Below are 18,022 nucleotides of genomic sequence, written 5' to 3'. Positions count from 1 at the left end.
TCCTACACCTCTGCTTCTAGGAGTTACACCATACCATTTTAGTTTATTTGCAGATCAGACACTCTCACAACTGCAACATACTTGCACAACATGCTTTTTTAATGTTTCTTTGGATCTTAAACTTCCACTTCCACTTGGGTTGAGTTGGCCATTTGTATGTAAAAGCAAAGAACTGAAGAATAATGTATGTGTAGGTTAAAAGGTCAGGTGATAGTTTCCTTGTCAAGCCAGATCTAAAAATCCATGTGAGTTATTGACTACCCACCTCCCATCTGCGCTGCTGCCAGAGAAAAACACCATAAATGATCTAGTTATTTAAGACAATTTAATACCATTACTATGTCAGCTGTCTGCCCCTGAAAGTTCAAGCTCAAGCAGCTGGATAAATAAACAAAACGATCACAGCTGTGTGGAGGGCAAGCACTTTCTTTTGTGGAAGCGCACAACTTCTGCCCAATGACAACTTGTTCTCTTGACTCCCAACATGCTGGCGGAATCAACGCCCCTCTCTAGTGATGCTCACACAATTGTCTGGTAACAGCTGCACTGTCAAGCCAGACCATAAAAACGGATAATGCAATGTAGAACATGAATTGAACTATTCTTCGATTAATGCAATGGTGTGCAGCTTCCCCACACAAGGCCATTGTGTGCGTTTTATTGATATGATGCCTACACAAATGCATGTTTAAAATTCCTGCCACTGGAAGCTGGTATCGGCGCTGCAGCAAATTACATACAGTTCAAAAGAGACTCAAAATCTTATGACTATGTTGATAGACTGCTTTGGGCAAAACGCTATGAATGAGCAAATGATGCAGCTGCTTTCAATAGAAATTTTAATCTCTATGATGCTAAAGGAGCATCCCTGTGGCACCCGTCAACTATCCAGGAAGAGAGCAAAGCAAGATGTGGCGATGTTAGATCTGGTACTGGGAAAATGCAAGATAAACTTGGGATCCTGTCCATGATAAGTTATTGTTGCATTTAAAAACACAGACCGTTCATGGAAAGGCCCTTGCCCTGTCCATTTTGAAAGACTAATTTTGCAATGATGGAGAGAAATGAAGGCATCACAATGCAGTAACAATTGATATCTCTCACAACCCGCTTATCATTCGTTGACTGTATCTTTGCCTTTGGCCCTGTTCAGTGCTCCACTGCCTTTTGATTAAGTTTGCCCTGTACAAATGCAACTTACACATGTTCATACATACAACAGAGATTTATTTGGATGGAGCTGCGGAAAAATGAAAAAAAGTAGAAGGTGCACGTTTTTATTACAAACCATATACACAGCCATGAAAGATGAGTGGTATCTAGAGGAAGTTGAATGAGTGATAAAACACACCACTCTGTAAGTAATATTTTCTTGTGTTTTCCAAATGCTAAATAGCAAAAACTACCAATATACAACGTGTGTGTGCCGATGTCAAATATACTATGGTTTAGACTAAAGTTAGTAAACACTTTTTTTCCACATATGGTTTGAGCTTATCAGACTCATTAGGGTTTGTCTGTTTTTTCTAATGGCAAAACACAAATTGGAAAATACTAACCAAAGAGAAGGAATAAGAGGAGCACTCTAGTACTCAATGTGTCAAGATTAATCTGCTTATATACCAAGGGTGCTCTCTGCAGACTGTGTTGGCTGCACAGTGTGTGAAATACTCTAATGAAATGTAAGCGAAGCCTACATGCGGAGTGCACTGTTCCTAGAGAGAAAAATTCTCACAATTTCTGACAAATTTCGTATTCTAAATAATATGTAATCAGCCTTTTTCTTTTCCCAAGAAACACATTTATTTACAAAAGGATATATTCTAACCTGTAACCATTATTTTCAATTGGTTCTGGTTAGCTGACAGAATTTTTTTATACAAGACAAATCTTCTTTTGAGTGCCTTAGTTTTAACTGTACATGACTTTTCAGCATAAATGTATGTAACCACTCATAGTGTTCCTTTGTACATAATCATGTAGAAACGTTACATCATTTCAATACTCGGTCACTAGACTTGCGAAGAAGCGTCGCCCTATGCATTTCGGGAAGCCCTGTTCCCTTCTTCAGGGGCGAGTGTCTGTAAAAATAAATTATAAGAACATAAGCTGTCTATACCTCATTTTATATTCTGACATGATCTGCCATGTTTATATTATACACATGCGGGGGATACTGATTAAACATTTTAGCAATACAACACATGACCAATATTAGTTTCTGATAATATGGATCTGATTCTAGGCAATAGTGGAGTCTAGCGGTTTATCTGTTGTAAAAATCAACCACCGTGGAATAGCTGTGGATGTTTGCTCTGGATAATACCTTACAAAAAACGTAACATAACAGTGAATGAACAGCCTTTAAAGTCAACGTGAACATTATGGTGCTAACTCCTATGCTCATTGTTGAACGAGCGTATCAGACAAATGTAATGTTGTCGTACTACCAACATCTCTGAAACATGGGAAACTTAAGCCAACAATGTCAAATATGACGCTAAAGGTACGTAGGTGAGCAGAGCTAAGTATATGTAGAACATAACATGATCTAAGTTAAATGGTCGCTAATATAGTAATAATGCATACCTTCAACCCCGTTATTGAGGGCTATATGTATTTTTGCGTTCGTCAAGTCTGTTCTAGCTCCAACATGCACGCGGAGATGTGACACAAATAAACCTGCGGATACAACCACTCATTAACTGTCTGTTCGTGAAAAGGATATAACAGTTCTAAAGTCTCAAGTTCTGTCGTACTCGTTTTGAGGTAACGGGTTTTTAGGAACCCGCTGGTGTCCGGGGATAACACCCGAAGACCTCTGAGTTCTCCCTTGTTCCGGACCACAGAAACACGGAGTCTTCTAGTCGCAGTCAAAGATCAAGTTTTATTGGTAGCTACCAAGTAACACGTGTCCCAGAAGTACAGCACACGGAGAGTAGGTTCTTGGGAGACTGTTCGTTTTTACAGAACCAGCCTTCTCCTTATATACAAGATACATGGCTTCAAGCAAGAATTCTTGAGTTTATGGTATGGCAATATACATATTTCTACAATAATACAAAGAACGAAGTCATGTAAGCAAGCCCATATTTTAGATGTCCAGTTCGTTGATAGATTACCCAGTTAGGCCTGGAACTCCCATCAGATATCTGTGAAACCTCAATAAAGAAAGGTGTAACCCAGTCATAAACCTGGCCATAAACAAGGAACGTGGACAGGTGCATGTTTGCAGAAAGCATGGTCTGTATGTAGTGAATGGTTCGTGGAATGTTATGCGTAGATGCTATCGCATTCGGCCACTGGGCGAGGAGCTGCCTAAACAGGTTTGGCCGAAGACAGTGGAGTCAGTTGGGACAGGTCAGGGGAAAGTCACGAAAGGTGGACGTGTCTATTTGGATCAAGCTCGACCTTTAATTGACTTATCATGAGGGCAAGATGCAAGATGGATGCCGTTCACAAAATGGAGTTTAAGGGATGGGACGGAAACTGTGATTTAGGGTTGTTGGCAACCCTCGATTGTAACGCAAATACATAGGAATGATGTCCTAATCATTATCGGTTCGTAGACACCAAAATCGTCTCGGTACGTTGAGGTTTCGTGACACGGGTATTGGACCTCGATATCGGGAGAACAACAGGGTCCGGATTTTGAGAACCACAGACCCTCCTTTTGCCCTCATATAAGGCAATAACTCATGCTAATCTGAGTCCAAATCGGTATGAAGAAATTCGTGGAGATGTTGCTGTAGCATCATTCTGTTACTCAGCTCGTCCTGCGACACAGGCTTCCGTACACACGAGGTAGCACAGAGGCCACATAGTGCAGGAGCACACTGTATACACAAGCAAAACATGAACAGAAGTGCCAAGATCATCCCAATGAAATCAAAGTTTTCCATCCCCAGGCAGTGATCAGTTCCCAGAACCACCCCAGCAGGGACCAATCCCCTTTATCAATGTGAAGGGAACCAGATATTTCGTGCAGTTTGGAGATGGCCTGGTATACTTTCGGTGCCTTATCAGGGATGAATATGCAGCAACTGGATTGGATGACTCTACACACACCACCACGATCGGCGAGTATGATGTCTAAGGCAATTCGGTTCTGAAGGGTCATAAGTCGATCCGACTGAAGCTCTGTTGTCAAATTGCCAAGGGCTCCGGCCGTCCTAGTCACGGCGGATTCAACTATCCTCGCTAACTGTCGAATATTTCTGCTGTTCGCCATGGGCCCCCAAAATGGCAGAAAACCCTTTGCGAAGTCAGCGAATTCCTGACCCGCGGTGTCGTCTTTACTCACGACACCTCTAGCTGTCCTTGTCCGATGGTAATCTGCTCGGGCCGTGTAGGTAGGAGGCAGCAGAAATGAAATAAAACATGTACCTGAGAAATCAGGGGGCAACCACGTGTAGGCTTGGTCGTGGCAAACGAAATACGTGCCTTTGGCTGCCAAGAGTATAGGGGAAGTTCGGGAAGTAAATACATATGTTTCCGTGCAAATGCTCTTTCCTAACTGTGCTATGGGGTTCCTACCAATACCCTGTAAGCATAAGTGACCTCGGTGGGGAACTATCCAAACTGGGCGAGATTTCTGTGCTGCCTGGCTCTTGACCAGGTAAACCCCATGTTTAGTCACGTTCCGACGGGTGTAGGGACTCAGTTCATCTTTGGGCATGGTCAGATATGTGTCGATATCCCTACTCATGTTCCTTATCCCTGCAATTAGTGCCTTGTTACTGGAATCGCTCGCAGCGGAACTGGTCGGGTATCGTTCTAGGGCGAATAAGAACATGGTCTGGAAAGCCCACAGAGAACCATAGTAGCTGAATGGCAAAATGAAGTATGGGATCCCCTTATCGGTTGTGTGTGGCATAAGTCTGCATATCCAACAGTTTGACGTGTTCATTATGGACTGGTGTTGGTGTAGAAGCTGGATGAAAGAGTTGTTTACAAATTCGAATCTTCGGGCAGACTCGTGTTCAGGTAAAGGGTGAAAGTAGTGTGGAGAAATAGTGGGAGGAGGTGGTGGCTGGGTGTCATTCGAAAAGGTAACTTTAAAAACGAATAGTGTATAACTAGTAAAAAACACAAGTATGCTACATAACATTAAAACACATAATATCAGGAATCTTCTTTTGGACAGTATCGGGCACAACTGCTTTTTGAAGTTCGTGAGCCTGACAGGTCTCTCTACCCTTGGAAACTCCATCCTCTAGTTGCTGCCCGCGGTGGTTGATTGATTCTCCCAGGGAGCGCGCTCTGCTCAGTCCGGGGTAACTCCCGTGGACCAATCAGAACCGTGGACCTAGAACTTCCCAGTTGCACTCCCCAGACTTCAACCGCGACCCTAGCAGCAGAACCGGATGGCGGTTCGAAAAATCAAAAATGAGCTAGTTCCCTTGGGACGAGAGAGCTGAAAATCCAAAAATAGTTCTTAGGGGAAAAAGGAAATTACATTAGATCAAACTTTTATTAGTTCTTTTGTCTAGACCGCAGGTTGTATCGTCGTTTCCCAGGTACGGTGTGATCTTCAAACAGCGTTTCAGGTTCAGTAGTGTCCAATTGCATAGATGGTGACACAAGTCCTTGCAAAATATGATCACTCTCCTTTTCGGTACTAGTTTCTTTCAAACGGGCATCGCTGAAAGGGATGAAGCGAGGTACGGATTCTGTCTCAGAGTCGGCAAGTCCTTTGTTGACCCACCGGTCGTATGGAAGGGGTAGAGGGACCCGTTTGCAGTGGGTCCCATGTACCCAGTTCTTCTTGCCTTCCACTCGCACAGCAGATCTTGTTGAAAGTAGTACTAGGTGCGGTCCGGTCCACCTCGGTTGTCCGTTGTTGGTGCGCTGAAAATTCCGCAACAAAACCCACGAACCGGGTTCGATGAGGTGACCTGGATCGTCAGAGGCTGGTGGAGAAGAACTGTGAACCTGTTGGTGTAAAACACGCAATTTAGTTGTCAATTCGCACAAATAGTCAAGCAGTACGGGGTGTTCTATCTCGCTTAGTTTCTTGGGTCTTGGCACGTCCCAGACGTTGGCTGGGCGGCCAAACACAATCTCATGGGGGCTAAGTCCTAACCTGGAGTGGACAGTCGTCCTGGTTGACAAAAGTGCTAGAGGCAGGGCGTCAGGCCATTTAAGACCTGTACTGGCTTGGATCTTGGCTAGTTTGAGTTTTAGAGTGCCATTGTAGCACTCTACTAATCCAGCTGATTGGGGGTGATTTGCAGAGTGGAATTTCTGGTGGATGCCTAAACACTCACACACTCTCTTCATCACGCATCCTACGAATTCACTTCCGTTATCACTCCAGACGATTCTAGGCATACCGAACCTAGGGAAGAACTCTTTGACAAGGGCTTTGGCAGTTGATAAGGCGGTGTTGTCCTTAAGGGGGTAAGCTTCCACCCACCTTGAAAAGGCGCAAACAACAACGAGAACGTATTTCAGATTGTTGCACCTCTCCATGTGGATGAAAGCGAGCTGCAAAACCTCGAACGGGTACGTTGGAGGCGCAAAATGACCATTTGAGTTGGGGTTCCCCTACCGGGATTGTACTTCAAACATATCATACACTTTTCGACCACATTCTTTGCACATTTTGGGATATTGCTATTCTGCCATACTGGGGCCATTAGTTTACATATTCCTCTCGAACTGATGTGTGCAATTCCGTGAGCCATCGTTACTACTGCAAGTACGTATGCATTAGGTAATAACCATCGCTGGTGTTCCGATAATTCGACCCAACAACCATTCGCATCCAATCTACCTGTGCTTCCTCTCCATTCATTCATCTCGTTCTCAGTGGCCTCGGCTTGTATCGATTTTACGCTTTCAATGGTGTCCTCACACATTCCCACATCAGCAATCCATCTAGCGGGACCTACAACATACATCCGACTCATTGTGTTCCTTGCAGTTTCTTTCGCAACCTCATCTGCCAATGCATTCCCCCGGCCAACATCATCCTGAATCTTTTTGTGTGCACTGCATTTTATAATGGCGACTTGTAGGGGCAAGGTGAGTGACTCAAGGAGCTCATTGACTAGCTGGCCATGTTGTATCTTTGCACCATGGGACATAAGGAACCCACGTTCACGCCATAATCTCCCAAAACTGTGAGCCACACCAAAGGCATATTGGCTGTCAGTGTACACATTCACTCGCTTTCCTTTCGCCAGCACACATGCTCTAGTAAGCGCTATCAACTCTGCAGCTTGTGCAGAACTGTGGGAAATGCGTGCAGTCTCTACAATGGTGTGTAACGTCGTTACGGCATATGCTGTAGTCGTATCACCATTCGGCAACTTGAAACATGAACCATCAACCCATAGAGTATCATTGCATTCGGGAAGGGGAGTGTCTTGTAAGTCTACTCTCCCTTTTGTCTCTTCCTCGGTCCTGAAACAGCAGTCATGTTTGTCAATCTTGTCTGTCTCTGTCGGGATGGGTAATAACGTAGCGGGGTTGAGTGTATCACACCTCTTTATATGGATGTGACTTGCTAGCAGGGTAAGTTCGTAACTGGATAGTCGAGCGCTAGTAAGGTGTTGTGTCTTTGTCCTATTTAGCAAAATGTCTACTGCATGCGGAACCATAACGATCAAAGTGTTATTCATGACTAATCCAGCAGACTGTCGAATGCAGACAGCTGCTGCGGCTGTTGCTCTTAGACAACTTGGCATTGCCTTAGCCACTGGATCCAGAGTTGCCGAAAAATACGCGCATGGGCGCTGTTTGTCCCCAAAGAGTTGCGTTAAGACTGATAATGCACAACCTTCTTTTTCGTGGACATACAATGTAAAAGGCTTACTGTAGTTGGGGTTTCCCAACACAGGAGCCGAACACAATGCATCGCGCAACTCGTGGAAACTCGTCTGACAATCTTCAGACCAAGGCATAGTATTAGGCGTGTCTTTGCGGAGTAGTGACAGTAAAGGTTTGGCTAGTAGTGAGAAATTCGGTATCCATTGTCTACAGTACGATGTAATGCCCAAAAAAGCTCGAACACCTCTCTGTGTCCTTGGGGCACTTAGTTCTGTGATTGCCTGTATTCTTTCTGGTGTCAGTCTCCTTCCCTCCTTCGATAAGATGTGACCTAGGTAGGTTACTTCTTGTCGACAAAATTGCAGTTTTGAAAGGGAGACTTTGTGCTTCATGTCACATAGGTGACATAATAGCGACAACGTAGCTTCCTTGCAAATCTCTTCAGTGTCTGCAGCGATCAGTAGATCGTCTACGTACTGAATCAATGTTGACCCATCTGGCAGTACAATTGTGTCTAGTTGTGTTTTCAGAGCCTGACTGAATATTGATGGGCTTTCGCAGTAGCCTTGAGGAGCGCATTTGAAGCGGAAGCTTCGTCCTCCTAAATTGAAGCCGAAAAGGTCTCTACTCTCTTCGGCGATCGGGACGCTGAAGAAAGCGTTCTTCAGGTCAATCACCGAGAACCAAGCTGCTGAAGCTGGAACCATTGTCAATAAAGCAGTAATGTCGGGGACGACTGGAAACTGCGGTATAACTACCTTATTTACTTCTCGGAGGTCAATCACAAACCTATACACAGGGGGCTGTGAAGGATCAGTACGTTTTAAGACCGGTAAAACTGGACTGTTACAAACGTTTCCTGTTGTTTCTTCGATAACATCTTTATCGATCAAATCATAAATGATCGTTAATAATGCCTTCTCGCATTCGTTAGATATTTTGTATTGGGGAATACGTGGCAATCTGACGTTGGCTTTCAAAGTTATGACATACGGTGCTATCTCTAAACGACCTACATCGTTGGAACCATTAGCCCACAGTATATCCGGAAGTGATGACAGTTCGGTTGGGATACCTTCTTTTGACAAGTACATTGGAGAAATGACTTTTTTCCCTAAAGTAAGCTGTACTCCCGAGGGAGAACAGTACAAAGTCGCGTACAACCTCTTTAGCAAATCCAATCCTAACAAATTTTCACCGCAACCTGTTGTAAGAATGAGGGGTGCTTCTAATTCACAGGGGCCAACAGAAAGGGAAACAGGACTAGAGATTGGGTTTCTAACAGGGGCGCCAGAGAAGCCTACTGAGACATTCATTTCGCCAGACAAAGGTGCGCCAGGAAGTTTTGAGTGCATAATAGAACTTTTTGTAGCACCAGTATCCAGCAGAAATGGCTCTGACACTCCTGAGGTAATTACCTCGACATAAGGTCCATCCTGATCTACTGGAACTGAAACAACTCCCTCTCTTTGTCCATGGCTGTCCTAGCGATCGTTACCCTCATTGTCGTGTTCGGTGTAATAGTCGTCAGCATAGTACTGAGCTGACTTGGACGATGAATTACTCTGTTGATCAAAGCTATTCATGGATTTCTGAGGCGGAAAAGAAGTTATATTCTGAGTGAAATTTCCACGGCCTCTACCTCTAGAGGCATGCTGAACACCTCTTCCTCTTACACCTTGGGCACCGTTTAAACGTCGTGCAAGAGCCGGACAATTACCTTTAAAATGACCCTCTTCTTTGCAATACGCACATTGATTCGGGCCATACGTAGGACGCTGATGGGAAAGCTCGTTTCCTTGCGCGTCTCTAGAGTACTGCTGATTCTGTTGATAATTGGGCTGGCTAGCCATACGAGGCGGATAGGCCTGTTGGAGAAGAACTTTAGTTTTCAAATCTTTCGTCTTTTTGTCTGCCTTGTCTAACTCGTCTTTACGCCTATTTTCATAGTACTGGGCTGTTGCTAGAATCTGCGCTGACGTAGAGACAGCCCAAGCACTTTCTGAGTCTTTTAGTTTAGCACACAATTCAGGAAGCAAATTGTGTACAAACTTGTCTACAAACAGTCTTTGGCCACCCTCGGTAGCCATATCCTGACCACTATGGTCAGTGAAAGTTTCCTCAAATCTCGTGAAGAAGTCAGACACATTCTCGTCTTTCTTCTGCTTGCACGCGGATAGCTTGTCCCAGTTTACACGTACATCAGGCATAATTGTCTTCATGTACGCAATAATTCTACCAGGAAGTTCAGCTATTAACGGCTCAGGTTTGAAACCACCGATTTGTCTAGCATCTGTAGTCGCAATGTTCGCCCATGAGTCACCTAATCCTTGGTCATGATCCGTATGATGTATCTTACTCCATAAAGGATGTGGAACAACGTTCCCAAACAACATGTCTATATCCGCTAAATTCATTATACATGAGCTTGTAGTTTGGGACAACTCCTTATAATACCCAGTCGGGTTTTTACGGGGATCGGGTAGTGTCTGTTTGAGTGCTAAAACTTCGGATCTTTTCCAGGGGACATGTACCCATACACGCTGGAAATGAGGCAGAACCGGTGGAACTGCGTTTGCATCACCTTCCCTCCAAACCGGAGGAACCTCTCTCATGGGGTACAGTCTCGCTCTTTTCCTACTAGACGTACCACTGTCAGAGGATGACCCAGAATTACCACCCGTACTTCGATGTGATAATAATATCTCAACTGCTTTTTCAACATCGGGACCAACTATCATACCCTCCCCAAATTTAAATCGCACACTACACAACTCTTGCTGGTTGCTCTTCTGACCATTATCTTCCAAATCCTCACACAGGAAAACACACATCTGCTCAAAGACGTATCTTTGCGTTGGTTCATCCCATTGACGGAAGACGTTCATGACAGACTCTACATCATATCTCGCTGTATCCATAGCCCAATTTCGTGCTAACTTATTCAATGACTCCCTTTCCTGATAATCAGGCATTTGGCTTCGTAATTGTCTTCGTTCCGTGTTAGGGGTCGTTTTAGGCGACCGAAAAAGTGGTGAAGGAAAGTTAGTAACAAGGCTGGCCATTTTATGCCAGACGGAAGGTGAAAGTGGAGGAATAACTGGTGGTAGAACAGAGTCACGCAAAGCAGAAACAGAAATGTTCGTAGAACGAGTATCAGAGAGACTAGAAGGTGCGCTAGGTGAAATTTTAGAAGGAACGGTAGGAGAAGTAGATGTGATCGGTGAGCCTTGAGGAGGCTGTGCCAAAGAAACAGGAGCCAGCTGAAGAGTAGCCGGTGGGTGCGGTAAAGGAGCCTGTATTACAGCTACCAAAGGTGCAACTAAAGGTTGCGGAGGTGCTGTGGCATTTTGTGCATAGGGTGGCGGAGAATTTAATAGGTGGGACATTAATGGATCTTTCTCGGATCCTTCCTTTTGACCTTTTCCTCTATTTGGCAGCATCGGGTAACATTTATCTATCGCTAGTTTCTTGCTCCTAAGCATCTGTTCGCTCTCCTGCTCTTCCTCGTTATCTCTGTATGCAACGGCAGCTTGCACCATTGACATACCTCTTTTATTCTTTTTTGCTAATCTTATTTCTTTCTGTTTGGCTTCTTTGCGCCATAAGCGGAAAGAGTCAAACATCGCCGGCCGGGCTTTCTTCTTGAACAATTTGACCTCTAAGTTATCTAATATTTCTTGGTCGAAACTACCATATTGGGGCCATTTTAAAACACCATCCTTGCGGGTGTATTTTATCCATACCTCGTTATATGTTATAGGACCTACGCCGTGCTTCACATAGAGTTCATACGTTGGAGTTCCAATTGGAGGAACCGGACAAGAATCTTCCAATTGGGAGTCCTTACTACAACCAAGACAAAACAAGTTTCCAAGTCTGCTAAAACCAGGCATCTTCGCTCACTAGTCTAGCTTCAAACTTCAAAGGATTATCTGTTACGATATTTCTCGTGAATACACGAGTCCTTCGGCTTTGGGGCTTGCAAGTACCAAATCAAGTCGTATCTCAAGGATACCAAAAACTAAGGACAAACTAAGGACTGGGAGACGCTCCACTTATACTTAACTGAAGTATTTGAAGATCGATGACGTCGCTAGAAGACTCGTCTATCGTTTCGCTCTACCAAGGATCACTGGGTCCAAAACAAGGCGATAGTCAGGGCAGTAGTCCTTCGTAGCCGTCGGGACGCGGGGAACCTCGCAGCAAAGACCTTCGGAACCACGTCGACATACAGGGGTCGCTGAAGTGGCTGGCCGTCCTCCGGAATTTTCACACGAAGCTCCTCCCGAACATCTGGCTTGGACCGTCACCGCTTGATATCGCCCCGAGTTGGGCGCCAACTGAGGTAACGGGTTTTTAGGAACCCGCTGGTGTCAGGGGATAACACCGAAGACCTCTGAGTTCTCCCTTGTTCCGGACCACAGAAACACGGAGTCTTCTAGTCGCAGTCAAAGATCAAGTTTTATTGGTAGCTACCAAGTAACACGTGTCCCAGAAGTACACCACACGGAGAGTAGGTTCTTGGGAGACTGTTCGTTTTTACAGAACCAGCCTTCTCCTTATATACAAGATACATGGCTTCAAGCAAGAATTCTTGAGTTTATGGTATGGCAATATACATATTTCTACAATAATACAAAGAGCGAAGTCATGTAAGCAAGCCCATATTTTAGATGTCCAGTTCGTTGATAGATTACCCAGTTAGGCCTGGAACTCCCATCAGATATCGGTGAAACCTCAATAAAGAAAGGTGTAACCCAGTCATAAACCTGGCCATAAACAAGGAACGTGGACAGGTGCATGTTTGCAGAAAGCATGGTCTGTATGTAGTGAATGGTTCGTGGAATGTTATGCGTAGATGCTATCGCATTCGGCCACTGGGCGAGGAGCTGCCTAAACAGGTTTGGCCGAAGACAGTGGAGTCAGTTGGGACAGGTCAGGGGAAAGTCACGAAAGGTGGACGTGTCTATTTGGATCAAGCTCGACCTTTAATTGACTTATCATGAGGGCAAGATGCAAGATGGATGCCGTTCACAAAATGGAGTTTAAGGGATGGGACGGAAACTGTGATTTAGGGGTGTTGGCAACCCTCGATTGTAACGCAAATACATAGGAATGATGTCCTAATCATTATCGGTTCGTAGACACCAAAATCGTCTCGGTACGTTGAGGTTTCGTGACACGGGTATTGGACCTCGATATCGGGAGAACAACAGGGTCCGGATTTTGAGAACCACAGTTTCATTACTCTTTTATGAGTTTAAATAACGGTACATACCTACTGTATGCTAGCAACATATAATAGATATGTATAGCGGCTATACATCACAAATCAATGCAGAGTAAGTACAGTGGGAGATAAATCTATTACAGAACCTGAATCAACCTCGTTTGGCAGTTCAAACACTTGTACCTCACACATAATTATTCTGTTGCTCTAACCTGGAGTCGCAGTGTAAAAAAATCCTATACTAACAGCGAATGCAAATTAAGGTATACCATAAACGTGCAACAGCCTCACAACTATATTAGTCTATTAAATCATTCACTGAGATGCATAACACAACTCGTTAATGTGTACCTTAGTGCCTCTTGTTTAAGCAGAATAAACTCTGTGGTGATACAGCTGTTATGAGCCTCTGGTCATCCACCAATATCTGCGAACAAAATTATAACGGGGATGTCGTCACTATCAAAGTTAGACCGAGTTAATGCATACTAAAGCCTAAAAGACTATCAGGGACTTTCTTACCGGCTATAATCTGTGTCTACTCCTCCAAAACTCAATGCGAAGAAACGCGGAAGGATACCATACAACCTTTAAATAGTCCCAGGTCACATGGGGATCACATGAGCTGTACTAGGAATGATGGGACATGTAGTACATTAACAAATATCCTTAGTATTCAACCCACAACGCATTCCTATAATCATTATACTGAACCTATATACTAGACCACAATGTAGGGCATATGTTTCTTTTAGTTGGAGGGATGATTAAGAACCTGTTTGCTCGATATGGGCCGGACTAGCACATAGTGACTATATTAAACATGATAGTGATGATAAAAGATTATTCCACATATTCGAGGTGATATCCTGTTTATTAGATTGTGACTACCCTAGGTAGAGGGCACCTCCAACTAATATCATTAAATTGAGAATTTTCGTTTTTTATATACCATGTTGATAATACTTGTGAAACTGGACCATATGAATATACAAGGTATTAGAACTAAGAAAGGTTGACAATGAACTGATAGCTATATAATAGTATGTAGTAACACAATTTATATTCTTCCAAACACACTAATTTGGCTACCTTCATGCTTGTAGTTATTATACTGATCAGTTACATCATAGGTGGTGTCTATGCATACAACTGTGAATATCATTATGATTGTGAGCATGTTACTATGCATATTTTGTAACATCGTAATCTGTTGAACACACGTCATAGTTATCATTACTGTGTTAACAATCACATTTTCCTTGAAATTTAGGACTTTATAAATTACGAATACTAGGTGGTGTCTATGCATACAACTGTGAATATTATTCTGATTGGCAGCATGTTACTATGTACATTCCGTAACAGTGTCATGTCTGTTGAACACATGTTACAGTCATCACAACTGTGTTAATAATCATAGTTCCCTTGATATTTAGGACTTTAGAGATCATGATTGTTAGATTGTAACTACTTTATGTAGAGAGGCAGTCCAGTTCTCTATTTAAATTATGTTATTTTCAATAATATGCTGCAGATAAAATGTTGATCGGTATATATCACACAACCTACTAGGAGAGATATCAACCTATTAGTTTCTGAGTGGCAAGCAGAATATAGGTTCAGTATAATGATTATAGGAATGCGTTGTGGGTTGAATACTAAGGATATTTGTTAATGTACTACATGTCCCATCATTCCTAGTACAGATCATGTGATCCTCATGTGACCTGGGACTATTTAAAGGTTGTATGGTATCCTTCCGCGTTTCTTCGCATTGAGTTTTGGAGGAGTAGACACAGATTATAGCCGGTAAGAAAGTCCCTGATAGTCTTTTAGGCTTTAGTATGCATTAACTCGGTCTAACTTTGATAGTGACGACATCCCCGTTATAATTTTGTTCGCAGATATTGGTTGATGACCAGAGGCTCATAACAGCTGTATCACCACAGAGTTTATTCTGCTTAAACAAGAGGCACTAAGGTACACATTAACGAGTTGTGTTATGCATCTCAGTGAATGATTTAATAGACTAATATAGTTGTGAGGCTGTTGCACGTTTATGGTATACCTTAATTTGCATTCGCTGTTAGTATAGGATTTTTTTACACTGCGACTCCAGGTTAGAGCAACAGAATAATTATGTGTGAGGTACAAGTGTTTGAACTGCCAAACGAGGTTGATTCAGGTTCTGTAATAGATTTATCTCCCACTGTACTTACTCTGCATTGATTTGTGATGTATAGCCGCTATACATATCTATTATATGTTGCTAGCATACAGTAGGTATGTACCGTTATTTAAACTCATAAAAGAGTAATGAAACGAGTACGACAGAACTTGAGACTTTAGAACTGTTATATCCTTTTCACGAACAGACAGTTAATGCTATTAGTCTGCCCTCGGTACAAACTTGTCACCAAGGGCGGTAGAGCCTTTTCAGTGCTGGTTCCGCATTTATGGAACACACTACCTGAGCCACTACGAAAGGAAGGAAACCTCCTACGTTTCAGAAAGGGGCTGAAAACGCTGTTGTTCAGGAGAGCCCTGTGAGCCACGTAGGCCAGTGGATGCCCTCTGTACTGTCAAGGTTGTTGTTTACCATCGATTCCCAAGCGCTTAGAGGCCTGTAGGTGATTGAGCGCGCTATAAATCAAAAATAACAATAACAATAACAATGAGTGGTTGTATCCGCAGGATTATTTGTGTCACATCTCCGCGTGCATGTTGGAGCTAGAACAGACTTGACGAATGCAAAAATACATATAGCCCTCAATAACGGGGTTGAAGGTATGCATTATTACTATATTAGCGACCATTTAACTTAGATCATGTTATGTTCTACATATACTTAGCTCTGCTCACCTACGTACCTTTAGCGTCATATTTGACATTGTTGGCTTAAGTTTCCCATGTTTCAGAAATGTTGGTAGTACGACAACATTACATTTGTCTGATATGCTCGTTCAACAATGAGCATAGGAGTTAGCACCATAATGTTCACGTTGACTTAAATGGCTGTTCATTCACTGTTATGTTACGTTTTTTGTAAGGTATTATCCAGAGCAAACATCCACAGCTATTCCACGGTGGTTGATTTTTACAACAGATAAACCGCTAGACTCCACTATTGCCCAGAATCAGGTCCATATTATCAGAAACTAATATTGGTCATGTGTTGTATTGCTAAAATGTTTAATCAGTATCCCCCGCATGTATATAATATAAACATGGCAGATCATGTCAGAATATAAAATGAGGTATAGACAGCTTATGTTCTTATAATTTATTTTTACAGACACTCGCCCCTGAAGAAGGGAACAGGGCTTCCCGAAATGCATAGGGCGACGCTTCTTCGCAAGTCTAGTGACCGAGTATTGAAATGATGTAACGTTTCTACATGATTATGTACAAAGGAACACTATGAGTGGTTACATACATTTATGTTGAAAAGTCATGTACAGTTAAAACTAAGGCATTCAAAAGAAGTTTTGTCTTGTATAAAAAAAATTCTGTCAGCTAACCAGAACCAATTGAAAATAATGGTTACAGGTTAGAATATATCCTTTTGTAAATCAATGTGTTTCTTGGGAAAAGAAAAAGGCTGATTACATATTATTTAGAATACGAAATTTGTCAGAAATTGTGAGAATTTTTCTCTCTAGGAACAGTGCACTCCGCATGTAGGCTTCACTTACATTTCATTAGAGTAAAACACAAATTGGGTCATTGGGCACTACAGAGATTTTTGTGAAAGGTTTAGGTTTCAGATTAAAATATTAACTGAATGGAAATTAAAGATAGAAATCTAGAGAGGAAAAACAACTTGTTCAAATTTAACCTTGAAAGTTCACTCAGACAGCTTTCTTTAAGATGATGAGCCTAGGTCTTAAGAAAAGAGTGTTGACACAGTGGAAACAATACAGAACTAAATGGGAAGGACATGCACAGCTATAATTGTTACAAAAAACTGAAAGGTTGTTGCGTGCTCCTGGGGTATCACTCTCCAGTCCTGTAGAGTGTTAGACTGATTAATCAACTTGAAGCACCCCCTAATTAGGGGATGTCCCTTAGGGCACAGCGTTGGAGCCAAATAAGGTTTCTAGTTTGTTTCTTGAAATTGCATAAATAAAAAGTTCAAAGTCAGAAATTTGAATGTATATTTTAATTAGTATCATCCAAATCTTCAAATGATCATTAAATCCATGAATCAATCTTAATTCATCCTGAATTCAAAACATTCCAAAACATTCCCGATGCATTTCGGGCATCAGTGTGCCCTTCTTCAGGGGACTCTCTGTGGATACAATCAAAAAGAAATCGCTATTTCCATTTCAAAATACAACATATTCAAATATCAAGAGTGAGGGCTCAATGTGGTCATTAAAGAAAAGTGGTCTCAAAAAGAACAGTGTGGGTACTCCATACCAAAGAGAAAGAAAGAAAATTCTAAAACGAAAAATGATCGTAGGTGGTTGTTAATAGTGTGTGTACACGTTCGTCGATAGCAAAACAGTCACGTGAATCAAATCGTGAAAAGACGGTGGAAACAATCACAAATGATAATATTTTTTTGATGGTTACAGGTAACATCGTTGCTACGACGTGTTTTACCAGAGGTGACGCCATCGCGCTTAGCCAGCATCTTAGGAGTGAAAGCTCTGCCGCCAGCAGATATTAGTGACATTATCCATTCAACAGAGAAAGGAGATTGGAATAAGCTTGGGATCTTGGACATGTTCCTGGGATGCATTGCAAAAGCACTCACTGTACAGCTGAAGGCCAAGGGTACCACTATAACAGGAACAGCTGGCACTGCAGCTGGCAAAGGTGTCACCACAGTCACACTGCCAATGATTTTTAATTCCAGGTAAAAATAATTCTTCTGCTAAACCATGCAAACTATATCAGATCCTATCCACATATTATCTATAGTTCATGTCTAGATTGTGCAGCGTGGCATGTGTACAGCTAGACTGTGATTTTTGGCTGTTGAGTCTAAAGAATGAATTT

At 42.6% G+C, this 18,022-nt stretch overlaps 1 protein-coding gene across 5 annotated transcripts in view; it reads left to right on the top strand.

Annotated features, from left to right (window-relative positions):
- The window catches only part of MYCBP2 (MYC binding protein 2), a 1,909,483-nt gene that overhangs the window by 1,654,062 nt on the left and 237,399 nt on the right, over nucleotides 1-18,022 (top strand). For all 5 annotated transcript variants that reach the window (XM_078657470.1, XM_078657469.1, XM_078657471.1 and 2 more), the window contains one exon: nucleotides 17,596-17,879. In XM_078657470.1, the coding sequence (XP_078513596.1) occupies nucleotides 17,596-17,879 (284 nt within the window). The remainder of the gene's footprint in view (nucleotides 1-17,595; nucleotides 17,880-18,022) is intronic.

This window comes from Lissotriton helveticus, chromosome 8, assembly GCF_964261635.1.
Source record: "Lissotriton helveticus chromosome 8, aLisHel1.1, whole genome shotgun sequence".
NCBI classification, from domain to species: Eukaryota; Metazoa; Chordata; class Amphibia; order Caudata; family Salamandridae; genus Lissotriton; species Lissotriton helveticus.
This window is presented reverse-complemented; position numbering and strand designations above follow the sequence as displayed.